Source organism: Macaca fascicularis, chromosome 13, assembly GCF_037993035.2.
Source record: "Macaca fascicularis isolate 582-1 chromosome 13, T2T-MFA8v1.1".
Classification (NCBI taxonomy): Eukaryota; Metazoa; Chordata; class Mammalia; order Primates; family Cercopithecidae; genus Macaca; species Macaca fascicularis.
In genome coordinates this window covers 52,564,658-52,591,259 of record NC_088387.1, presented here as the reverse complement: position 1 = coordinate 52,591,259, position 26,602 = coordinate 52,564,658, and the positions used below count along the sequence as shown (strand labels likewise).

The 26,602-nt window shown below is 42.6% G+C and overlaps 1 protein-coding gene across 7 annotated transcripts in view; it reads right to left on the bottom strand.

The window, feature by feature from the left end:
- The window catches only part of GFPT1 (glutamine--fructose-6-phosphate transaminase 1), a 65,024-nt gene extending 40,543 nt beyond the window's left edge, over window positions 1-24,481 (bottom strand). For 2 of the 7 annotated variants that reach the window (XM_015433572.4, XM_015433573.4), the window contains exons 1-5: window positions 24,238-24,481; window positions 22,273-22,312; window positions 20,242-20,319; window positions 10,663-10,770; window positions 7,015-7,122 (exon numbers count right to left, since the gene is read on the bottom strand). In XM_015433572.4, coding sequence (XP_015289058.2) covers window positions 7,015-7,122; window positions 10,663-10,770; window positions 20,242-20,319; window positions 22,273-22,312; window positions 24,238-24,480 — 577 coding nt within the window. In that variant the 5' untranslated portion in view covers window position 24,481. Of the gene's footprint in view, window positions 1-7,014; window positions 7,123-10,662; window positions 10,771-20,241; window positions 20,396-22,272; window positions 22,313-24,237 lie in introns of all 7 variants that reach the window. The other 5 variants (XM_015433574.4, XM_074011626.1, XM_015433576.4 and 2 more) reach the window with 3 other exon arrangements.
- Between the last annotated feature and the right edge of the window lie 2,121 nt (window positions 24,482-26,602).

The following is a 26,602-nucleotide window of genomic DNA, read 5'->3' as shown; positions in this document are numbered from 1 at the left end:
TTGTAGGTCTGTATCAAGACATTTCATGTACCCAGTAAATATATACACCTACTATATACCCACAAAAATTAAAATTGAAGATAAATAAAGATGTAGGAGTTTATGCAACTGAAATACTGAAGGCAAATGGTTTCAATAACAACCAAAAAACTAATATAGAATTAAAGCAAACACAACAAAAGTTTAGTAACGGATAAAGTTAGGTGAAGTATATACAGGTAATAATGTACTATTCTTTCAAGCTTCCTGGAGATACGAATACTCAAGAGTTAAGGACAAAACCAATTAATGTAACTTTTTAAATCTATATTTAATTCTTGCCTTAAAAAATCATTATCAATTTAATTAAACATGTATGTAAAAATAAATTCATTTTCCCAATGACACACAACCTTATGACTGCAATTTCTTTGGTCTCTGGTGAGAGTACACACATCTCACAATATAAACTGCAATTATGGAGTGCCTCCAAAATCAAATAGGTATTTGAGAACAGAGCAATGCTATGAAAGTATGGGGCTACTGGGAAATCAACATAAGGCCAATGTTCCTTTATCTCGAAAAGTAGCTGATTCAGCCGGGTGCAGTGGCTCACACCTGTAATCCCATTTCGAGAGGCTGAGGTGGGCGGGACACAAGGTCAGGAGTTCGAGACCAGCCTGACCAACATGGTGAAACCCCGTCTCTACTAAACTACAAAAATTAGCCAGGTATGGTGGTGCACGCCTGTAATCCCAGCTACTCAGGAGGCTGAGGCAGGAGAATTGCTTGAACCCAGGAGGTGGAGGTTACAGTGAGCCGAGATCACACCACTGCACTCCAGCCTGGGTGACAGAGCAAGACTTCCTCTCAAAAAACAAACAAACAAAAAAAGTAACTGGTTCTTAATTTATTTTTCATATAAGCTATCTTTTCTTGGGGCTTCTTTAAAAAAAAAAAAGGACGGCCGGGCACGGTGGCTCAAGCCTGTAATCCCAGCACTTTGGGAGGCCGAGACGGGCGGATCACGAGGTCAGGAGATCGAGACCATCCTGGCTTACACGGTGAAACCCCGTCTCTACTAAAAAATACAAAACAACTAGCCGGGCGAGGTGGCGGGCGCCTGTAGTCCCAGCTACTCGGGAGGCTGAGGCAGGAGAATGGCGTAAACCCGGGAGGCGGAGCTTGCAGTGAGCTGAGATCCGGCCACTGCACTCCAGCCTGGGCAACAGAGCAAGACTCCGTCTCAAAAAAAAAATAACTAGTAATGCTCTTAATTTCCTAAATATAAAATTCATTTGGCTAAGAACCCAGATAACAAAGTTTATCAGAATTAGGTCTAAATTAAGAGCAAACTCGCTGGGCACCATGGCTCATGCCTGTAATCCCAGCACTTTGGGAGGCCGAGGCAGGTGGATCACCTGAAGTCAGGAGTTCAAGACCAGCCTGGCCAACATGGTGAAACCGTCTCTACTAAAAAAATTAGCTGGGTGTGGTAGCGCACGCCTGTAATCCCAACTACTCAGGAGGCAGGATAATCAACTGAACCCAGGAAGGGTAAGTTGCAGTGAGCCAAGATTGTGCCACTGCCCTCCAGCTTGGGCGAAAGAGCAAGACTCCGTCTCAAAAATAAATAAATAAATAAATAAATAAATAAATAATAAATAAGTAAAACCACAATGATATATTCTGTTGTACTATTACATTTATGATGTTGTCATAAATGTAAACCCAGCTTCCACTAGAATTCGAGTTCTACAAAAACAGCAGCCTACCTTATTATTTTTGAATCCTAAGCACTAAAAGGTATACATGGCAGATACATTTTTGTTGGATGGTTCAATCAATCAAAGAATAAAATCACGCATCTATTCTTTCCTGGCTTAACTGTGCTCTGAATAATTAAGGCAACCTGATAAATGACCTCAAGAAAAGTACAGGATTACTACTTACCATTATTCAACAGGCTAATGCAAGAAATGAAAACATTTATTTGACTACTTTATATATATATATATAAATATATATATATATTTTTTTTTTTGAAACAGAGTTTCGATCTTGTTGCCCAAGCTGGAGTGAGTGCAATGGCACAATCTTGCTCACTGCAACCTCCGCCTTCCGGGTTTAAGCGATTCTCCTGCCTCAGTCTCCTGAGTAGCTGGGATTACAGGCGCGCACCACCATGCCTGGCTAATTTTTCTTATTTTTAGTACAGACAGGGTTTCACCATGTTGGCCAGGCTGGTCTTGAACTCCTGACCTCAGGTGATCCGCCCACCTTGGCCTCCCAAAGTGCTGGGATTACAGATGTGATCCACTGCGCCAGGCCTGTTTGACTACTTTTTAAAGCTAACTATAATTAAAGCAGTATCTCCCTGCACATGCTGGCAAGCAATACTGGAGAAAGTCACAAGATTCTGTATATTGAATCCATTTCAAATTCATGGTAATTACCACACCTTTATTTCACTGTTGCCGTAGGGACATTACTGAATGTCTAGTAAGAAAAAACTTATTGCTAGGCCGGGCGCGGTGGCTCAAGCCTGTAATCCCAGCACTTTGGGAGGCCGAGACGGGCGGATCACAAGGTCAGGAGATCGAGACCATCCTGGCTAACATGGTGAAACCCCGTCTCTACTAAAAATACAAAAAAACTAGCCAGGCGAGGTGGCGGGCGCCTGTAGTCCCAGCTACTCGGGAGGCTGAGGCAGGAGAATGGCGTAAACCCGGGAGGCGGAGCTTGCAGTGAGCTGAGATCCGGCCACTGCACTCCAGCCTGGGCAACAGAGCGAGACTCTGTCTCAAAAAAAAAAAAAAAAAAAAAAAAAAAGAAAAAACTTATTGCTATGACAATAAGCACATTTCCCACAATAAATATTTCATGTCATATAAATTAATCATGACTTTGAATCCTTGACTCCTCCTTATTGTCTGTTACCCGTTTTAAAGCCCTTTGCTGAATCTTAAGTCTAGATAACCCCCACACTCAGTTTCTCTTCTCCCATCCACTGCAAAGCAATACTGAATAAAGTCAGAAAATTCTGTAAATTAAGACCCTTTCAAATTCATGATAATCAGCATATCTATTTCACTGTTGCTACTTAGGAAACATGTATCCAAGTTCCTTATTCATTAAACTGATAGCTCAATCCAGTTCCCCGACAGCTCATCATATCTTTTCTATTCTCTGTAAAGCTCAATCCTACCTGCAGTCCCTCAATTTCCACTTTACTCAGCTTTTGTCCTCTCACCTGGTAATTATCTGCTTTAAGTTTGTCTTTTACCTTTGATTCCTAAAGTACACTCTTTCTTTTTTTTTTTTTTTTTTTTTTTGAGACGGAGTCTTGCTGTGTCGCCCAGGCTGGAGTGCAGTGGCCGGATCTCAGCTCATTGCAAGCTCCACCTCCCGGGTTTTTACGCCATTCTCCTGCCTCAGCCTCCCGAGTAGCTGGGACTACAGGCGCCCACCACCTCACCCGGCTAGTTTTTTGTATTTTTTAGTAGAGACGGGGTTTCACCGTGTTAGCCAGGATGATCTCGAACTCCTGACGTTGTGATCCGCCCGTCTCGGCCTCCCAAAGTGCTGGGATTACAGGCTTGAGCCACCGCGCCCGGCCCACTCTTTCTTTTAAAGGCCAACTGCTTGCCTATGCCTTGATCTTCTTGGGCCGTACTGCTTCAATAATTTCCGCATTTGCATCTTCCATCTTAACCTACCTCTACTCCCACGGCTCCTCGCCCTCTGCCTGCTTTTTCTCAGATGTCATCTTCCCTTTTTAAAAAAAATACTTAAAACATATTTAAATTTGCTGGGAATAATGAACACCCAACTACCCATACTCAGAGTTAACGAAACATCTACTCATTTGTGCTTTACATATTTTTTAGGATCTAAAATGTAAAAAATCAATGTGGTATATGAAAACTCTAAATAAATAAATGTAAAAAAAAAATGCAATTGATACCTCCTTTATATCCCCATTCCATTCATTTCCTCCTCAGAGGATTCTCAAGTTGACAGTCTTACTATTCATGCCTTTTAAACTATGATTATGTTAACATGAGACCATAAATGATAGTATCATTTTGTGTTTTTAAATGTGCTATACTTTACATACCAGGAATTATCCATGTTCCCATATGCAGAACCAGATTCAGTGCACTTCTTTCAAAAGCTACATATGGTCATTCACTATCATATACAACTTATTTTTTGTTGTTTTTGTTGTTCTTTTGTGGAGATGGAGTCTCACTCTGTTGCCCAGGCTGGAGTGCAGTGGCGTGATCTCAGCTCAATGCAAGATCTGCCTCCTGGATTCAAGTGATTCTACTGCCTCAGCCTCCCCGACTAGCTGGAATTACGGGCACACGCTGCCACACCCGGCTAATTTTTGTATTTTAGTAGAGACGGGGTTTCACCATGTTGCCCAGGCTGGTCTCAAACTCCAGAGCTCAGGCAATCTGCCCACCTCGGCCTCCCAAAGAGCTAGGATTACAGGCGTGAGCCACCACACCCGGCATACACAACTTATTATACCATCCCATTCCCTTATTTATAGACATTTAGGCTGTTTCTAATTTGTGACAATGAATCTTGTTGTCATGTCACCTTGTTCATTGTGTTTCCTTCAAGTATATATCCAAGAGTGGAAGTGCTTAGTCTCAGGGTATAGGCATTTCCCATGTAGATATTGCCAGATTGCTCTTCAAAGTGATTTACCAGTCACAAATTCACCAGTAATAGCTGCAAGTTTCCATTTGTAGCTAATAAATTCAATCAATACTTATTTTGCATGTATTGTAGGGTAAGATTAGCTAGGGGTGGCCAGGCACAGTGGCTCAAGCCTATAATTCTAGCACTTTGGGAGGCCAAAGAGGGTGGATCACCTGAGGTCAGGAGTTCATGACCAGCCTGGCCAACATGGCAAAACCCCGTCTCTACTAAAAATACAAAAATTAGCCAGATGTGGTGGCATACACCTGTAATCCCAGCTACCTGGGAGGCTGAGGCAGGAGAATTGCTTGAACGAGGAAGCAGAGGTTGCAGTGAGCCGAGATTGTGTCACTACACTCCAGCCTGGGCAAGAGACCAAGAGTCCATCTTTTAAAAAAAAAAAAAAATTAACTAGGAGTAAAGCAGACACCCAAATAATTACGCTTCAAAAGAAAAACCAGTTGGCCAGGCACAGTGGCTAATGCCTGTAATCCTAGTACTTTGGGAGGCCAACGTGGGTGGATCACTTGCAGTCAGGAGTTCAAAACTAGCCTGGCCAATATAGTGAAACCCCGTCTCTACCAAAAATATAAAAATTAGCCGGGCATGGTGGCACAGGTCTATAATCCCAGCTACTCGGGAGGCTGAAACAGGAGAATCGCTTGAACTTGGGAGGCAGAGGTTGCAGTGAGCCAAGACTGTGCCATTGCACTCCAGCCTGGGCACTGCAGCAAGACTCCATCTGGGGGAAAAAAAAAAAAACAGTTTACTGGGAAGAGGCATGTTTCAATATGTTGACATTGAATAATGGTGATTCTGTTCACAATCTGCCTTTATAACGTCCCGTATTTGTCTACTAATACTGTAAATAAAAAGGATTACTATCAGGCTGGGCGCAGTGGCTCACGCCTGTAATCCCAGCACTTTGGGAGGCCGAGGCGGGTGGATCACCTGAGGTCGGGAGTTCGAGACCAGCCTGACCAACATGGAGAAACCTCGTCTCTACTAAAAATATAAAATTAGCTGGGCCTGGTGGCACATGCCTATAATCCCAGCTACTAGGGAGGCTGAGGCAGGAGAACTGCTTGAACCCGGGAGGCGGAGGTTGCAGTGAGCCAAGATCGTGCCATTGCACTCCAGCCTGGGCAACAAGAGTGAAACTCCGCCTCAAAAAAAAAATAAAAATAAAATAAAAATAAAATAAAAAGGACTACTATCATTCAAACCTGCCATTACTATTCTTATCTTTCTATGCTATTCTACTCAGAAGGTCCTCCCTTCACATCTTCACTGACCAAATATAATCAGCATCCATTCCCTATGTAATCCCAGTCTCGTCAACTTGTGGCAACTCTCCCCTGAATCTCACAGCAATGTCTGTTCTCTCCTACAGAACCCACTATATCAGCCTGGTATACAGGATGCAGAACACACAGTAGATATTTATACTATTGTTTTTGAAGTGTAGTTATTTGGGTGTCTGCTTTGTCCCTAGCTAATCTTACACTACAATACAGGCAAAATAAGTATTGATTTAATCTGTTAAACAAGTACTACAAAGCTAAATGTATGGCTTATATGTGGGGAAAAAAAAAAGACAAAACCCATCATTATCCTCTACCTGTACTCTTCCACAATGATTATGATGGCATTCATACGTGTAGGTACATAAAATACTTGCTGTTTCCTGGGTTTTATGGAGAATTTTAAAAGTATTTTTTCAATCAATCTACTTCAAAGTTTGTTTTGTTTTCAAGTTTCTTGTGAAAAAATAAAATGTGTAAGCATAATGTTATGACCTAAATACTGAGAAGTAAATCCTCTTTGATGGGGCAAACATCTCTGACAACTCCTTGTGCCAGAGACGAAAACTATGAGGGAAAACATGATACTTACCAGATTCTATCAGACCTACTCAAAGATGCAACGTCAAAATTGACTACATCCAAGCTAGGCATTTAATTCAAAGTGAAGACGTGTATAAGGGCATCACTAGAAATACCTTTTGTCCTATGGAAAGCTCTTCCTCAGGAATGGTGGCTCTGAAGATACTTCATTTATTATTCAGAGCTTGCACTGAAGGTATATACCTAACTAATTTCCTTCCCTAGTTGCAATGATTATTTTTCAGGCTCAGGTACATTTTAAAACTAGTCCAGACAGTAACAAAACTACTTTTCTTTCCTCCCTTCAATGTTACAGACCATTATCATTAAAATGGGTCCCAAAATATGGGGGGAGGGAGCAACTTGGTGGAGAATGGGGAGGGGAAAAGGAAGAGAAGGGGAAGGGGGACAAAAATCAACTTAAGTACGTTACTGTGAACTTCTTCATCCAGTGCCTTAACTTTTCCTTTCTTCTTAATAAGCTGGATTTTGCAGGCATTGGCTTCCCAATCTTTGTCATTGCCTCCATCAAATCCCACACCTAAACCATCGTGAGGTAAAAAAGCAAGATTTAGAAACTGGCTACTGATAAAATTATTAATGAGGCAAAATTTTTAATTAAAAAATATATTCTCATCTAATTAATTCACTTATTTATCAATTCAACATCTACTGAAAACTTGTTGTGTATCAAGAACCAGGATAGCCGCTAGACACAAGAACAAAAATAACTCCATTCCTGTCCTCAAATTTCTAAGTCTATCAAGAAGACAGACAAGGAAAAAATAATTCAGCATAATTATGAATTATAATAAAAATACTATAGGTTACAGTTGGGATACAATGCAGAAATGCAAAATATGGGCACCCACCTCAGAAGGTAGCTAAGGAAGAAAGGTCATAGAACACATCTCTTAAGAGTCTCCTTAAGTTGCTAACAAATTTGAAAAAGCTACCTTGAAGATACTGGGAAAACACTGTCCTTTAAGCAGACAAGTGATTCGGCAAAAATGTTTAGCAAAGCCCTTCTAGAAACAGTGTAGAGAAAGAACTGGAGGGAGAGAAACAGAAGGAAGAAACCAGCTGTCAAAAGCTACAGCTACAGCAAAGCAAAAATGAAGAAGACCTGAACTAAACAGTAGTAATGCAGACAGAGATAAATGATATTGGGAAGTGGAACTGACTGAATGTAAGTGAGAAAGCGGAAGTCTGGAATACCTCAAAGGACTTGTAGAATGGCTCCAAGGACTTGTTGAATGATTCTCAATAAAAGGGACATAGAAAAACAGTGGGCATGCCTGTAATCCCAGCTACTTGGGGGGCTGAGGCAGGAGAATGGCTTGAACCCGAGAGGTGGAGATCACAGCGAGCTGAGATCGCACCACTGCACCCCAGCCTGGGCAACAGAGTGAGATTCATCTCAAAAACAAATAAAAAACAGAGTGGGGACTGCAGTATATTCAGCTTATTTTTCTTTTTTCTTTTTTTTTGAGACAGAGTCTTGCTCTGTCACCCAGGATGGAGGGCAGTGGCGCAATCTCGGCTCCCTGCAACCTCCGCCTCCCAGGTTCAAGCAATTCTCCTACCTCAGCCTCCCAGGTAGCTGGGATTACAGGTACATGCCACAATGCATGGCTAATTTTTGTTTGTTTGTTTGTTTGTTTGTTTAGTAGAGACGGGGTTTCACCATGTTGGTTAGGCTGGTCTTGAACTCTTTACCTCAAGTGGTCCATCCACCTCAGCCTCCCAAAGTGTTGGGATAACAGGCATGAGTCACCACACCCGGCCTCAGTTCAATTTTTGAACATGCAAAGTTTAAAATATCATGGTCTATCTAGGAAAAAACTTCCAGGAGGCCTAGAATACAGCTTGGGAGATACATCTAGATTAGAAGAAACATATCTGGATTAGAAATCACCAACATACTCACACACAAAAAAAAATTAAAATAAAAAATAAAAAGAAGAAAACAAAGAAGGTACCAACATATATTAATAGAAGGTTGATGGGCTGGGCATAGTGGCTTACGCCTGTAATCCCAGCACTTTGGGAGGCCGAGGTCAGGGGATCACGAGGTCAGGAGATTGAGACCATCCTGGCCAACATGGTGAAACCATCTCTACTAAAAATACAACAATTAGCTGGGAGTGGTGGCAGGTGCCTGCAATCCCAGCTACTCAGGAGGCTGAGGCAGGAGAATTGCTTGAACTCGGGAGGTGGAGGCTGCAGTGAGCCAAGATCACGCCACTGCACTCCAGCCTTGTGACAGAGTAAGACTTCGTTTCAAAAAAAAAAAGAAGACTGATAAAGTCAGAGCTCACCCATGAAGACACCAAATAAGAGAAGCGGGCCTAGAAAAGAATCTTGGCTGGGTGCAGGGGCTCACGCCTATAATCCCAGCACTTTGGGAGGTCAAGGAGGGTGGATCTCCTAAGGTCAGGAGTTCAAGACCAGCCTAGGCAACATGGTGAAACCCCATCTCTACTAAAATTACAAAAATTAGCCAGGGGTGGTGGCGCGCACCTGTAATCCTAGCTACTGGAGAGGCTGAAGCAGGATAATCACTTGAATCTGGGAGGCAAAGGTTGCAACAGTGAGCCAAGATCGCACCATTGCACTCCAGCCTGGGTGACAGAGCAAGACTCATCTCGAAAAGAATCTTGAAGAACATTAATATTCGAGCTGTAAGTAGAAGAAAGGAGCCTCCAAAGCAAACAGAAAAGAAGTAATCTTAGCATCTTAGGAAGAGAATAAGGTGTGTTGTCAAAGAAGTTAAGGAAGGAGAGAATTTTAAAAACAAAGGAGTTGAGGAACTGACTTTCCATTACTAAGGAAAGTCAAGGAAGACAAATGCCCATTCCATGTGCCAATGTTAAGTGTACAAAAAAGAGTTAACATAGCAGGTGTGAAACTGCTATCCTTAGAAAGGCCTGTTTTCAACATTGGCCCTTCACTGGTATCTAGAAACTTGGTTTTTGGAAGGATTCCTACCACCCTAACCAAAAGTATCTCACTAAACAAACTGTGCAAACAATGTGGTTTCTGCTGAACATCTGCTCTTCTTTTGGGAGTCTAGAATTTTGGTACATGCTAGGCAGAGGGTGCCTATGTGACCAGCTCCCAATGAAAACCTGAGGCACTGATCCACTGGTGAGCAACTTGTGCCTAGCTTTCTCAAGACTTCACTTCATGCACCTTCTCCCTTAGCTGATTGTGCTTTGTATTCTTTTGCTATAATGAAACATAGCCATGATTACAACCAAATGCTGAGTCCTGTGAGTCCTCCTAGGGAATCATCAGATTTGCGGATGGTCTTAGGAGCCTCTGACACAATTGAGGGAAGGAGCTAGGGTAGAATATAAAGTTACCAGAAAGTTATGTTTATGTGTCACTTATTTAAGATAGAAGAGGCTGGAATCAGTGGTTTGCCTGTAATTCCAGCACTTTGAAAGGCCAAGGCAGAAGGATCACTTGAGGCCAAGAGCTTGAGACCAGCCCAGGTAACATAGTGAGACTCTCATCTCTATAAAAGCTTCTTAAAAATTAGCTGGGCATGGTGGCGCACAGCTATAGTCCTAGCTACTTAGGAGGCTGGGGAGGGAGGATTGCCTGAGCCCAGAGTTCGAGACTGCAGTGAGCTATGACCATACCACTACATTCCAGCTTGGGTGCCAGAGTGAGACCCTACCTCAAAAATAAATAAGAAAAATAAGAAAAAAGAATCTGAGGCAAGTTTATATGCCAAAACATGAAAACAATGGAGAAAAATTAAAGTTACAAGAAAGAAAAAAGAATTTACAGAGTAAGACCTTCATGAACTTTGTTTTACCACAATAATGCCCCATATGATGCTTTTACAATAATATTCTTAATAGAAGATCATCATAAGCAATACTCCACATAAATGGTAACACTGTAGAGACTACATAAATAAATCCTTTAAATATGATTAAAAGACAAAAATTCTTCCAATTTACATTTACTCAAAACAAAACAGATTTTAATAGTCTAGTCTCCTAATAATGAAAATAATCTCTATTTAAATAATCATGCAAAATCCATAGTATTTTTTTAAAAGTACCAGCAGAATCATATCCTCTGTACTCCAGTCTCTGAAGGCCTTTGATTAGGGTCTCCAAGATTTCTCGTCTCGTTCGAGGAACATGGTAGTTTAAGTAAGCAAATATACCTGCAAATAAACAAATATTTAATGAAAAATTCTGATTTAAAAATCAAAATTAGCATAATTATGTCAAGTATATGAAAAAATGTGACGTCAGATTCTGTCTTTCAAACAACATTTCAAACCGTTTAAAGTCAATGGAACGGCCGGGCGCGGTGGCTCAAGCCTGTAATCCCAGCACTTTGGGAGGCCAAGACGGGCGGATCACGAGGTCAGGAGATCGAGACCATCCTGGCTAATACGGTGAAACCCCGTCTCTACTAAAAAATACAAAACAACTAGCCGGGCGAGGTGGCAGGCGCCTGTAGTCCCAGCTACTCGGGAGGCTGAGGCAGGAGAATGGCATAAACCCGGGAGTCAGAGCTTGCAGTGAGCTGAGATCCGGCCACTGCACTCCAGCCTGGGTGACAGAGCGAGACTCCGTCTCAAAAAAAAATAAAAATAAAAATAAAGGCAATGGAACTTTTTCAAGGGAGAATTTCTCATAAGTATAAAAAACTAAAGTAAACATGTCAAAATACACGTTTACAATTTTTTCAAAGAAGCTTATAAAGCTGGCTCCTTATTTTCCAAGACTGCCATTTTTGTCGAGTGAAATTTAATTTTTTTAAAAACCAATTAACAAATTTATAGTTTATGTCCTACATACAGAGCATTTCGTTTCAAGAAAAAAATTTCTGAAGTAATTTAAGCAACATACAGGCCCTAAAATCTATACCAATGAGATTAATTTTGCTTACTTCCAATAACCATGCTATCAGTGACATTTAAGAATAAATGATGGGGCCGGGCGCGGTTGCTCAAGCCGGTAATCGCAGCACTTTGGGAGGCCAAGGCGGGCAGATCTTGAGGTCAGGAGATCGAGACCACCCTGGCTAACATGGTGAAACCCCGTCTCTACTAAAAAAATACAAAGAAATTAGCCAGGCATGGTGGCGGGCGCCTGTAGTCCCAGCTACTCAGGAGGCGGAGGCAGGAGAATGGCGTGAACCTGGGAGGCGGAGCTTGCAGTGAGCCAAGATCGCGTCACTGCACTCCAGCCTGGGCAACAGAGCGAGACTCCGTCTCAAAAAAAAAAAAAAAAAAAGAATAAATGATGTGAAAAATACTCACCCCTTAAATAATTACGTAAAATAGTAAAAACTGACCAAATATACAACTATCTTAAAAGAAAACTGCTTGAATTACTTGTTTATCATATTAGCAAATGACAACCAGGTAACAACTCTAGAAAATTCACAGAAAAAGAGCAATCATGTGGAAAAACAAAACTAGAAATAAAAGGAGTAATACAATGTGAACTGAACCAGACAAGCAAAGAAGTAACAGAACACAGGTAAGGGAAATCCACATTTTAGGAATGGCAGCATGGGCATTATCTGAGGTTTTCCATGGCTATGCTTTGGCCAGAGCGGACACAGCTTTAATGTATCAAAACTGAAGACTAAAATATTTTAAAATACAAGTTCAAGCTGCTTATTTTAAAACTTCCCTTTTTCTTAACTACATTTCACTGTAATTCTGATTCATAAGATGTTTAAATTAATTCTGTGAGACAGAACTCCCAAATAACTAGTCTTCATTTCCATCTGAAAAGAGATATTTACTTCTACAGTGTGATTCTATTGAAACATTTCAGCATACAAAAATAGCGCATTGTTGATACCCAACAGGAAAGCCATAACATATATGCTGATCACCATGATCAATACAGTGCAATTTTCTCAAATAAACTATTATGCCCTAAAAAAGAGAAACTCACACATTAAAATCCAAAATAACCTGAAACAACGGTTTCAACTCTCCCCAAAGAAGTAGTTCCAGGCCAAACACTTACAGAAATCCTGTATTTCATTCAGATTAAAAAAAAAAACATACACACACATCTTACATTTATATTTTTTAAGCTTTCCTGTAATGTACAGTCATCTTACTTTCACAGCACGACCACCCTGTAGGGGAGGGTAGAACATCTATCTTACCTAATTCAAAAGTAGAAAATCAGTTAACTGATATCCCAGAGATACCCACAAATAGCATTCCCAACCTCAAAGCACAGCAATTAAGATAAGGATAAACAACATGCTGCTTAAGGGTATTTCTAAAGTAAGAGTGGTAGCGGCACAGCCATGTGTAGCTTCAAACTTTCAATGGCTACTCATGATATAAACACAAGAGGACAGTAGAAGAGTCTCAAGACCAACTCCACCCATTTAATTCAGAAGAATGAGTCTCTGGTTTTTGTTGTTACTTCTGTTCCTTCATAAAGTATCTGTAATATGAATAAGCCAATAACCCATTTGTAAATCAAACTTTGCACTCTTCACCCATGGGTCACTGATATTTGAGAAAGATTAAACACCTACAGATAACTATCAGTTAAGTATTTTAACCAGGCAATTAAAAGACAATACACAGAACACAAATCTTTCCTAAAACAATACTTTAATACAAATGTGGGCTGGGTGCAGTGGCTCACACCTGTAATCCCAACTTTGGGAAGCTAAGGCAGGCGCATCACCTGAGGCCAGGAAATCAAGACCAGCCTGGCCAACATGGCGAAACCCATCATTACTACTAAAAATACAAAAATTGGCTGGGCATGGTGGCATGCGCCTGTACTCCCAGCTACTTGGGAAGCTGAGACTGGGAGAATCGCTTGAATCCAGGCGGCAGAGTTGTAGTGAGCCGAGATCGCGCCACTGCACTCCAGCCTGGGAGACAGAGTGAGACTCGTCTCAAAAAAAAGTGTGAAAAAAACTGAATCTGAACTAGTCCCCACCACTGTGACTGCATCAGCTAGAGTCCTTTAAAGAAGGATACAATCTAGCTGATTTGAAAACACAAGCCTGTCAAGGATTGTTTGCAGTCTGTCCAGAGCTGACAAATTCTAATAATGCAGTACATCCAGAAAAACTCACTCCTAAACTCTTTTTTAAGAAATCTAAGTCTGATAGTTAAAGTAAAAATGTAAGCCGGATGGTAAAAACGAAAGTGTGATGGTAAACGATTTAAAGATTAAATATGTATATTAATTTGTTAAAACCATTTAAATGCTAATGATATAAAACTGTTTTTAAGACAACTTATAGACTCTACTTTTTTTAAAAGATTAATGCAGCAGGGCTGGGTGGCTCATGCCTGTAATCCCAACACCTTGGGAGGCCAAGGCAGGTGGATCACACGAGGTCAAGAATTCAAGACCAGCCTGTGCAACATGCTCAAACTCCATCTCTACAAAAATACCAAAATTAGCTGGGCATGATGGCAGGTGCCTGTAATCCCAGCTACTGAGGAGGCTGAGGCAGGAGAATTGCTTGAACCTGGAAGGCAGAGGTTGCGGTGAGCTGAGATTGTGCCACTGCACTCTAGCCTGGGCAACAGAGCAAGACTCTGTCTCAAAAAAAAAACTTAATGCAATATTAAATTCACTGTTTTTAATAATGTAACTCAACAACAGCATTCAACTTTGATAATACTTTTTTTTTTTTTTTTTTCTTTTTTTTGAGACGGAGTCTCGCTTTGTCGCCCAGGCTGGAGTGCAGTGGCCGGATCTCAGCTCACTGCAAGCTCCGCCTCCCGGGTTTACGCCATTCTCCTGCCTCAGCCTCCCGAGTAGCTGGGACTACAGGTGCCCACCACCTCGCCCGGCTAGTTTTTTGTATTTTTAGTAGAGACGGGGTTTCACCATATTAGCCAGGATGGTCTCGATCTCCTGACCTCGTGATCCGCCCGTTTCGGCCTCCCAAAGTGCTGGGATTACAGGCTTGAGCCACCGCGCCCGGCAACTTTGATAATACTTCTAACTTCAATCTCCTTGGTTTATAATGGCTCACTATATGAATCTTGAGAGCCGAAGAACATTTTGGCTGAGTGCTGTGGCTCACAACTGTAATCCCAACACTTTGGGAGGCCGAGGCAGGTGGATCACGAGGTCAGGAGTTCAAGACCAACCTGACCAACATGCTGAAACCCTGTCTCTACTAAAAATAAAAAAAAATTGTTTTAAAAAGCCGGCTGTGGTGGCACATGCCTGTAGTCTCAGCTACTCGGTAGGCTGAGGCAGGAGAACAGCTTGAACCTGGGAGGCAGAGGTTGCAGTGCACCTAGACTGTGCCATTGCACTCCAGCCTGAGCAAAAGAGCAAGACTCCATCTCAAAAAAAAAAAAAATAGAGCTACAAGAAGGAAGGGGATTAGCCTCAGACATACCTGATGAGGAAAATGGGAGCTAAGAAGTTAAACCTGTCAGTTTCATAGCCCTGTCCCTTGACAGCACTGCTAGCCCAAGGCATTCCACCTGTGGGGCTACTGGGTTAACTATAATCTTGGGGTGCCGAAGACAATATTGGCAGCAATTCATCAGGCACGCAGGGCATGTTCACAAGGGAGGCATTCACAACTCACAATGATGCTTGTTAGAGCAGAAATCGTTAATTTGACCTCTATTTTCAGGTCTTTGACTTGTCTTATCAAAACTCCCAATAAACAGCTCTTTTTTTTTTTTTTTCTGAAACAGAGTCTCGCTCTGTCGCCAAGGCTGGCGCCATCTCGGCTCACTGCAACCTCTGCCTCCCAGGTTCTAGCAATTCTCCTGCCTAAGCCTCCCAAGTAGCTGGGATTACAGATGCTGCCACCATGCCCGGCTAATTTTTGTATTTTTAGTAGAGATGGGGTTTTGCCATGTTGGCTAGGCTGGTCTCGAACTCCTGACCTCAGGGGATCCACCCGCCTCAGCCTCCCAAAGTGCTAGGATTACAGGCGTGAGCCACTGCACCCAGCCTAACATCCCAATAAACAGTTCTTAAGTAAGGTAATGGCAAAAGCCTAAAATCAACTTTCCACCACTCTTCGGTAATTGCTCTAAGAGCACACACAGTAGCTGTATAAGCATAGATGTATACAGCATAGTAGCTGTATAAGCACCCCCAAATCAGCATGTACTTCACAAGTGTAAGCTTTCTTACTAATGGAATATACTTGGAATAAAATAACTCCCTAACTGAAGGAGATGCTTGAACTTACAGGCATCATTCTCAGAAAATGGCAACTTAAATTCAATGACAAAAAAGCATTTATGAGTACCTTGCTAACAAAATTTCAGAAGCAATCTGGATCACAGACTAGACACACCTGGTTGAAAGCAATGTAGCTGCAAATAAAGACTGTTAAACCTTATTGAAAAGAAAACTAAACACAACTGACTAGTCAAATTATTAAAATTCCTATGCCTGGTTGCATTTATGTCCTTATGAATAGGAAATATTATTTTTATATATTTTATCATTTGACAGCTTCAATATTTTGGGACCCTAAACATTGTAACTTATCAGTGGTAAGTGTTCAAATTCATTCTCTAAACTTAAAACTTCTGAATCCTAAATCCACCTACAATGTCACTTAAATTCTAAATTTGTTTTATTGTTCTTATAATGCTAGTCACAAATTAATTCATCATCATCATTAAAGATTCAAACTAGGCCAGGAGCGGTGGCTCACGCCTGTAATCCCAACACTTTGGGAAGAGAGGCAGGAGGATTACTTGAGCTCAGGAGTTCGAAACCAGCCAGGGCAACATAGCAAGACTCTGTCTCTATTAAAATTTGAAATAATAAAGATTAAAACTATACAGATGCTACAGAATTAATTGTAAAAATCTCTCCTTTCTGTCTCCATACAGGTTCCATCCCCTTTCTCAGAGATAGCTGTTAATTCCATACACACAGTCCCAGTCCTTCAGCTATAAATTTTTCTACAGGCCGGGTACAGTAGCAGACACCTATAATCCCAGCACTTTCAGAGGCCAAGGCGGGAGGATCACTTGAGGGCAGGAGTTTGAGATCAGCCTGGGCAATACAGGGAGACCCTGTCTCTACAAAAAATAAAAACTTAGGCATGGTGGTGCATGCCTGTAGTCCCAGCTACTTGGAAGGCTGAGGTGGGAGAATCACTTGATCCCAGGGGTTCAAGGTTGCAGTGAACTAGTCAATATTATAATTATGGAATCACATTCTACATTTAAGATTTCTTTAAAATTAAGTATTATTTGAGATACTTTATTTTCTTTTCACCAGGGGCTCTGCTCTGTCACCCAGGCTGGAGTACAGTGGCACAATCCCAGCTCATTAAAACTACCACCTCCTGGACTCAAGTGATCCTCTCATCTCAGCCTCCCAAGTAGCTGGGACCACAGTGTGCCTGTTATTTGTTTGTTTATTTATTTATTTATTTTTTTTTCAATTTTTGAGATGGAGTTTTGCTCTTGTCACCCAGGCTGGGGTACAGTGATGTGATCTCAGCTCACTGCAACCTCTGTCTCCCAGGTTCAAGCAATTCTCCTGCCTCAGCCTCTGGAGTAGCTAAGATTACGGGTGTGAGCTACCACGCCCAGCTATTTTTTTATTTCTTGTAGAGATGTGGTGTCACTATATTGCCCAGGCTGGTCTCGAATTCCTGGACTCAAGTGATCCTCTTGTTTCAGCCTCCCAAAGTGCTGGGATTACAGGCATGAGCCACTGCACCCAGCCAAGATACATTTTCTACAATCCTAAAAGCATACATAAAGGCTGAACGCAGTGGCTCATGCCTACAATCCCAGCACTTTGGGAGGCCGAGGCAGGTGGATCACTTGAGGTCAGGAGATCGAGACCAGCCTGGCCAACATGGTGAAACCCCGTCTCTATTATAAAAATACAAAAATTAGCCAGGCATAGGTGACGCATGCCTGTCCCAGCTACTCAGAAGGCAGAGGCAGGAGAATCACTTGAGCCCCGGAGGTAGGGCAGAGGGTGCAGTGTGCTGAGATCGTACCACTGCACTCCAGGCTGGGCAACACAGTGAGACCCTATCTCAAAAAAATAAAAAATTTAAAAGTAAAATAAATCGCACATACAAAAATAACATATGAAGTGAAACAATTAAGACTTTCAATTATTTGTGTGTTTTTTTAATCGGTTCATGTCTCCCCTACTTTATTGTAATTATTGCCACTAGAAGGGGCTCCATGACACATCTCTTGCACATTTAACATTCTGGAGCTCAAATCACTAGTTTAAGTCCTGACATCTCTAATTATACACTCCCTCACAGTCTACCTATGTCATCATCCTTCTTGAGGAAAAAAAAAGCATGCACTTCCTGCTCACAATCTTCAAATATTCCGTCTCTCTCTATTCTCTGACCATTCACACCAGACGACAATTTTTCATCATTCTGCCAAGTCAAACCCTCTGGGTCCACTGTGCTGACTCCTGGTCTCTGAGCATCTCTACATTGAACTATGACAGCCACGCAGAACTCATCTATCCATTTCAGTCCACTTTCGGATGGGCTCTCCGAACTGCTGACCAATCCTATTAACTCATCACTTGCTTAACTTTCAAACTTCTCCTAGATATTATTTTAGAGTCTAGGCTACATACTACTCTCAAATCCTCATTTTCTCCTCCCAGCTTCTTTTTCATTTTTGGTAGATTCTTACTTTACAGAATTTTTCTTTTTTTTTTTTTTTTTTTGAGACAGAGTCTCGTTCTGTCACCCAGGCTGGAGTGCAGTGGCGCTATGTGAGCTCACTGCAACCTCCACCTCCCGAGTTCAAGCAATTCTCCCACCTCAGCCTCTCGAACAGCAGCTGGGATTACAGGCGTGTGTTACCATGCCTGGCTAATTTTTGTACTTTTAGCAGAGACCAGGTTTCACCATGTTGGCCAGGCTGGTCTCGAACTCCTTACCTCAGGTGATCTGCTCACCTCGGCCTTCCAAAGTGCTGGGATTACAGGCGTGAGCCACTGTGCCCAGCCAGAATTAAGGTCTTCATTTTCTTTTTTTGTTTTTAAAATATAGAGACAAGGTCTTACTATGCTGTCCAGGCTGGTATCAAACTCCAAGCCTCAAGTGATCTTCCTACCTCAGCCTCCCCAAGTAGTGAGTTTACAAGGGAGAGTCACTGCCCCTCACCCATCTTCTTTTCAACAGTTTAACAACACATATATTAAATACTTCTCATCCTTCCTTGTAACCTCAAGAGAGATATATTACACATACTACTCTCTGGAGCTAGCCTCTCCCCTACTTGTAACTTTAAAAAAAAAAAAAAAAACAGCCCTGCTCTGTCACCCAGTACCCAGGCTAGAGTGCAGCAGCACAATCATAGCTCACTGCAGCCTCAAACTCCTGGGCTCAATTCTCCCACTTCAGGCTTCTAAGTAGACTGGACTACAGGTATGCACCACCACACCTGGCTAATTTATTTTATTTATTTATTTATTTTTTTTATAGAGATGGGATCTCACTATGTTGCCCAGGCTGATCTTGAACTCCTAGCCTCAAGTAATCCTCCTGCCTCAGCTTCCTGAGTGGCTGGGATTATAGGTGTGAGCCAAAGCACTGGCTACTTATAACTTTTTTTTTTTTTTTAATTGAGACATAGTCTCACTCTGTCACCCAGGCTGGGGTACAGTGGCATGATCTCAGCTCACTGCAACCTCCACCTCCCAGGTTCAAGCAATTCTCCTCCCTCAGCCTCCCAAGTAGCTGGGATTACAAGTGCGTACCATGACACTTGGCTATTTTTATATTTTTAGTAGAGATGGGATTTCGCTATGTTGGCCAGGCTGGTCTCAAACTCCTGACCTCAAGTGATTCGCCCACTTCAGCCTCCCAAAGTGTTGGTATTACAGGTGTGACCCCTGCTCCGGGCCTTACTCATAACTCTTGATGAGTGTTTCTCCAACTTTGTAAATACAGAACTCTTTTGTTAACATCAAAATATTCTGAGGCTCCTTCACAACAATGGGTTAAATGTTTATTATTCAATGATCTAGAACAATTTTTATTCAACTTACAGACAAAGTTATAAGCATATTAATAAGCAATGAACACCCTTTAACAACTTCAGGGCTTGTAGGTCAGGAACCACAGCTCTAGAATTCAACTTCTCAACACTCCCAGAGGACTTCAATCCCAAAATCCTCTTCTTTTTCGTATTACTTGCAGCCCTCTTCCTGAACACAAACTGAGACCCTTCTGCCTTGACATATGCAATTTATCTAATAATTTCTTCATAACCATATCCAATTAACTTCTCTGCAGTATTACATATGAATGATGTTTTTCTATTTTTACAGACTCTGTCCAAGGCAATATACTACTTTGGAACTCTTTTGCCTTTAACCACTGTTCTTTGGTCTGTTTTCCTGGCACTTCTATTTTCTCCTTCAACCCTTCTGGTAGTAGTTCTCAAACTATTTCCGCCTCCATTCACTGACGGGTAACATATGCCATCAATGATTACCTCTCACAGTATACTAATTCTCTACAAGCTGGCCCTATTCCTCAAAGTAAAAGTCCTGCCCCATCACCCAGAACATTCCTGACCTAATGCAGATACCCAAAGCCCAGAGTTCTCCAGTCCCTAAATTTCTACTCATTCTACTTGTGGTCTACGACATGGCAATGAACAATGACTGTGTATTTTCACCTGAAGCTGTTGCATGTGCATTCTTTCCTCTGATCAGGCAGCAATTCCTTGAAGGCAACTCTCTTATTTTAGTCATCTCTGTAAAGGGCAGAGTGCCAACTATAAAGCCATCATTTCAAATATCTGCAAGTATCTTCTAACACTTTCTAGGCACCTGAAATATACAGTCAAAAAATTCCCAAACCACAGAAACAGAACACTATTTCACCGGATGCTAAAAAGGAATGAAGTAAAGAAAGGTTTCATAATTAAAGGTTTAAGAACTACCTGGTTAAATAAAGTTAGGTATATATTTAGAACTTTCTAGAACCTTTAATCTCGCTAATTGTGAATCTCCAAGAGCAGAATTTCCCAAACTTGTGTTACAAAACCCTTTCCCGCCTTCTACTGCTCATTACCAGAACCTATTAATCTCCATTTCCAGGGGACAATTGAAGAAATGTTTATTAAGCAATTATTTTCTCTCACAACTTCTTCATATCCAGTATGGTATGTAAGGATATGTTAATAGTACCGGTTTTATGACCAATCCTAGCAGCCAATCTCAGCATTCCTCAATTATCCCCAAAGCCATTAGACAGTATAATTACAAAAACCTTTTGAAAAATTCATTTTAGGATACTTTAAAATTGCAAGTTCCTTTACTGCTTTTAAAAAGGATCTCATTTGCAAACATTCCATTTTATTTATTTTTATTTATTTATTTATTTATTTTTGAGACAGAGTCTCACTCTTGTCACCCAGGCTGGAGTAGAACGGCAAGATCTCAGCTCACTGCAACCTCCGCCTCCTGGGTTCAAGCGATTCTCCTGCCTCAGCCTCCAGAGTAACTAGGATTACAGGCGTGCACCACCACGCTCAGCTAATTTTTTAATATTTTTAGTAGAGATGGGTTTCACCATCTTGGTCAGGCTGGTCTCAAACTCCTGACCTCAAGTGATCCACCCACCTCAGCCTCCCAAAGTGCTGGGATTGCAGGCATGTGCCACAGTGCCCAGCCCAAAAATTCCATTTTATATACACCATCGGATCAGAGGGGTATAACCCCACATTTATAAAAACAATAGCAGAGTCTGTTAAAAGCTAGGGATAGCTTAAGTGACTTGACACTCAGCAAAACCAAAAATAATACAAATAAAAAGGACAAAGTATACTTCAAACTAACGAGAAAAAGGAAGATAAAATACATTTGGAAAATAGACACTATTCTTCTCTGGGAGATTCTCAATGCTTATTATTAATAATACATTAAAGATTCTAAGAACTCCAATCAAAAAACAAAACAAAACATTATCACACGATTTAATATGTTGCTTCCTAAATTTACCAGACCATAGGATCTTTTTTCCTAACACTTATTAACAACCCAAAACAAGCTGGTAAACATTATTATACCAGTTTCAACAGTGTATCTGATTGAAAAAAGCATATCAGAATCTTCAATTGTCATTCTTCTGCTTCAACATTGTACAACGTTGAAATAAAATAATCTTTTAGGAAAATTTAACTAGGGCCGGGTAAGGTGGCTCACTCCTATAATCCCAGCACTTTGGGAGGCCAAGGCAGGTGGATTACCTGAGGTCAGGAGACCAGCCTGGTCAACATGGTGAAACCCCACCTCTACCAAAAATGCAAAAATTAGCCAGGTGTGGTGGTACACCCCTGTAATCCCAGCTACAGGGGAGGCTGAACCTGGGAGACAGAGGCTGCAGTAAGCCACTCCAGCCTGGGCGACAGTGAGACCTGTCTCCCAAAAAAAAAAGAAAGAAAAAGAAAAACTTAACTAGATAGCAAGTAATCAGAAGGTAAGCTTCCAGATTTTCCCATCTATTCTAATTTTCACTCCATTTCTCTGCTCAGGAATTTTAGTTCAATGATTAAGATGTGGGAGGAAAATAACGACACTCATCTTCTTATCTTTCAGAATTTACATTAGAGAGAAAATAAATTCTGAACCCTATCCCTAGAATCACGCAAAACTGTGGTATGACTTAATAAAAGCAGGACCTCAGAAATGCCTCAAATACTCACTTTTTATTTCTTCAATATCTGTTTCCTCAGCAGTAAAATTCTGTGGAATGGAGACACAGACTATGTGAAAACTCCCAACATTTAGTCTCCACCCTAAAGGTATCTCCCTTATCTGAACCTGATTTCCATATCTGAGTTATTTTTTGATTTTTATTTATTATTTTTGAGACGAGGTTTCGCTCTTTTTTGTCCAGGATGGAGTGCAATGGTGCGATCTCGATCTTGGCTCACTGCAACCTCCACCTCCTGGGTTCAAGCAACTCTCCTGCCCCAGCCTCCTGAGGAGCTGGGATTACAGGCGCGCACCACCACGCCCAGCTAATTTTGTATTTTTAATAGAGATGGAGTTTCACCATGTTGGCCAGGCTAGTCTTGAACTCCTGACCTCAGGTGATCCGCCTGCCTCGGCCTACCAAAGTGCTGGGATTATAGGCGGGAGCCACCACGCCTGGCGCTGATTTTTTTTTGTTTTTTCAATAAGTACTTTACGTTTTTTTTCCTGGACCATGATGAAATGACCTGCAACCAGAATGTCGAGTACTTGATGAGGACACACCCCGTCATTCAGAAACAGTTAACTAGCAAAGGAAGCACACTGGAGATTGACCAGTTTGCAAATTCACTACTTCGCGGCTCCAAAGTAAATGCAAAGCCATTCTAAGCAGACGCTGCAAAAGTCTGATTCTGAAGTCAGCTCTACTCTAATAATTTCAGTAAGCTATTTATAGGTGTTTCTGTTTTTATGCGGGTTTTTTTAAATCTACTCTAAATTTAAACCTGGTCCTCATTTTCAGAAGCTGAAATGAGCATAAATACAGGAAATATATACACTAACGAGTACAATCCACCTCCTGTTCAGTTCCTTCGGGCAAAAGGCTGCAAATAAGAAGTCTCCGAGAGAGTTTTCAATTCTCTTACAATGGTACTTCCCTTTAAAAAAAAAAGTGTTCTTTCTTCCAGGGATAAAGTCGGTTGTAAATTTCAGTAAGAAAGGTAAGAATACAATTATTTTTACTGGCAATAGCCAAGTTGAACACCAATTTTAGAGGACATCAGTCATGTCAGACACGATTCTCAAAATCTCTTTCACTAACACTTAGGTAATAATAAACGACTTTCAAAACATGAAATAAAAGAGCCTAACCTTAATTCTTTAACTGCTCTAGCAAAAGTATTTGTTAAACTTTCCATAGCTAGTATTTTTAACGGGTGCATATGCAAGGGATAAATGATGTTTTTCATAGTTGGCATTCTAAAGGGGTATACATCCAAGGTATAACTGATATTTTTCAGAGCTGGCGTTTTTAATGGGTGTACATGCAAATGATAAATTATGTATAACCTATTGCCACAGACATTTGAAGGACTCTTCCACTAGAGGATCAGGTCTAAGCCCATTAACCAAATTATTGATTAGCAATTATTTCTGTTGAGACAAGGGATGGCAGGAAGTATCACGTTTAATGCCATTATCGTGGCTCTAGCTAGGGTCTGTTTTCTATCGGGCCTGCCTGAAAACAAGTAAAATATTTTTTGAAAGGTTTTTAGAAAAATGCAAGATAAGTTCAACAGACCTCGCCCAATGTTCCACAGGTTGCCTCACTCACCTGGTGGGCCCTTTTGAAGGCACCCCCTCCACACCTCAATTCCCTCAGCCCTTTCCTCCTTTTTCAATAAAGGCGTCTCTCTCCCCTCTCCGTTCCTTCTCCGCGCAAAGGCGCCCGCTGGCCCCCAGCGGAGGGGGCCCGCCTCCCTCTCAGGTGCCTTTCTCCCGGCCGCCACCCTCTCTCCCGCACGCGGATGCCGACCCCCGCCCCCGCAGACACCACTGGACGCCCCTTGCCCATCAGCTAGACTTCGCACCCTCCACATTCCCGCTTCCGCCCGTCGCCTTGGGCCTTAACGGCGCCCGCACCGCACCCCAGCGCCGCCCGGCAACACGCCCCCCGCCCCCGGCCCCCTTACCACACATGATGCCGGAGACACGGCCCGCGAGGCCAGGGGCGAGTGGCTGGCGGAATCGGGGGTGCACACACGAGCTTCAGTGGGCAATCTGCTGGCTCGGGGGCCGGGGTGGCGCCGACACGACTCCCTCGGGGATGCGACGGCCAAGGCAACAACAGCCTTGTCCCCCTCAGAGGCTCCGCCAGCAACCGCCGCCAGGCCCCGCCCCTCGGCGCGCAGCGCGCCGCCGCCGGTAGGCCCCATTGAACCGCTCACGCGCCGCTCACGCGCAGGTCCCGCCTCCCAGCGCTGCCCCGCCCCCCGAGCCCACGCAGGCGCTGGACTGCTGGCGGCGGAGACGTGGCAGTAGCTCGTGGCAGTGTCCGCCTGGAGTTCCTGGAGACGCCCTCACTGGGGCGAGCCGCGGGAGGCACCAAGCCGAGAGGGAGGGAGAAACTCAGCACCTGGCTGGGAATGACGGAAAGAGAAGGATGGAATTGTTAGCAAAGCAATAGCTCCGGGTGCGCGCGCAGTGCAGCCCCAGGCCCCACGCTCCAGCACTGCACGAAGCGGAGGAAGAAAGCAGGAAGTCTCAACAGGGAATCCTGGGGGACATAGGCTAAAAAAAAATTGCAAAGAATTGGGTAAGGTGGGAGGAGAGAGAGAACAAAATTCTTGACTGCAAAGCCCCAAAGGGTCAGCCTCTCTGGTGATAAGCAATTCAATTCCATGTGTAATATGCTTGGCCCCTAAAAGCCCTCCGCATCCATTGCCTCCATAACCCTTAGTTTATTGTGGAAGGGTAGAGGAGGAATGCAAGGCTCAACTATCCGACTATGAGCCTGGACGTAAGAAACTGCTGGCCCACCTCCTCCCATGGCCTACCTGAGAGGGCTAGGAATTCCCTAGCTTAAACAGCCGTGCGTTTGACTTATGAACGATTCGTTCTATGAATTAATGCGCCATGTCTGACAAGAGAGACTTGATTAGAGAGGGATGATGTTTCTCAGAATTTATTACCTGGGCATTTGCTTTAAACAGCCTTAAATGGTATCTTCAGTGAAATGTAGAGTTATCAGAACTCTATAATGGCTCTAGAGTAGTATTAAAAACGTTCATGGCACACAGAATTCCTGGAGTGCTGACTGCTGTTCTTGTGTCTGGTCTTATCCGTCCTTCCAGCCCGATACACTCCCAACAGGCTCAACAGGTAGTTCCTGAACTGGGCCAGGATTGTCAAATCTTTTTTTTTTTTTTTTTTTTTTTTGAGACGGAGTCTTGCTCTGTGCCCCAGGCTGGAGTGCAGTGGCGCGATCTCGGCTCACTGCAAGCTCCGCCCCCCCGGGTTCACACCATTCTCCTGCCTCAGCCTCCCGAGTAGCTGGGACTACAGGCGCCTGCCACCTCGCCCGGCTAATTTTCTTGTATTTTTAGTAGAGACGGGGTTTCACCGTGTTAGCCAGGATGGTCTCGATCTCCTGACCTCGTGATCCGCCCGTCTCGGCCTCCCAAAGTGCTAGGATTACAGGCTTGAGCCACCGCGCCCGGCCTGTCAAATCTTTTGCACACTTTGGTTACTCTGCATGGAATGCCCACCCTATCTCTGTTTAGATGCTACTTCTTCAGGAAAGCCTTTTTTTATCTCCCCTAGACAGATTTAGAGACATGCATTAACCTCTCTTTGAGCCACTCACTGTAAAGAAATATGCTTTGATATCTTATGATTTTCTGTATTTTCCCACTGGGCTATAAGTTTCTTGAAGCTAGCCGGGCGCGGTGGCTCACGCCTGTAATCCCAGCACTTTGGGAGGCCGAGGCGGGCGGATCACAAGGTCAGGAGATCGAGACCACGGTGAAACCCCGTCTCTACTAAAAATACAAAAAGTTAGCCGGGCGCGGTTGTGGGCGCCTGTAGTCCCAGCTACTCGGGAGGCTGAGGCAGGAGAATGGCGTGAACCCGGGAGGCGGAGCTTGCAGTGAGCCGAGATCGCGCCACTGCACTCCAGCCTGGGCGACAGAGCGAGGCTCCGTCTCAAAAAAAAAAAAAAAAAAAAAAAAAAAAAGTTTCTTGAAGCTAGAACTAGATTTTACATACCCAACACTTTTAGACCACAGCACAAAATAAAAGATCAAATTTATTTTGGAATGAGTGAAAAAAGTCCTATTTTCTTAGCAGAATTAACCTTCTATGGCTGGTTGTATGATTAAGTGATCATAAAGCTTTCAGTTTTTCTTAAGGGGAAAAATGCCTTTTATCACTTGCCTCAGAGAGGCTGAAAAATGTCACTAAGCATTTAACTAAAAATGTAACTAAGCAGAGGATTTCTCACCTAAAAGCCCTTTTAATATTTCAATCCCCTAAGTCCCTAGATCACCCAGAGCAAAG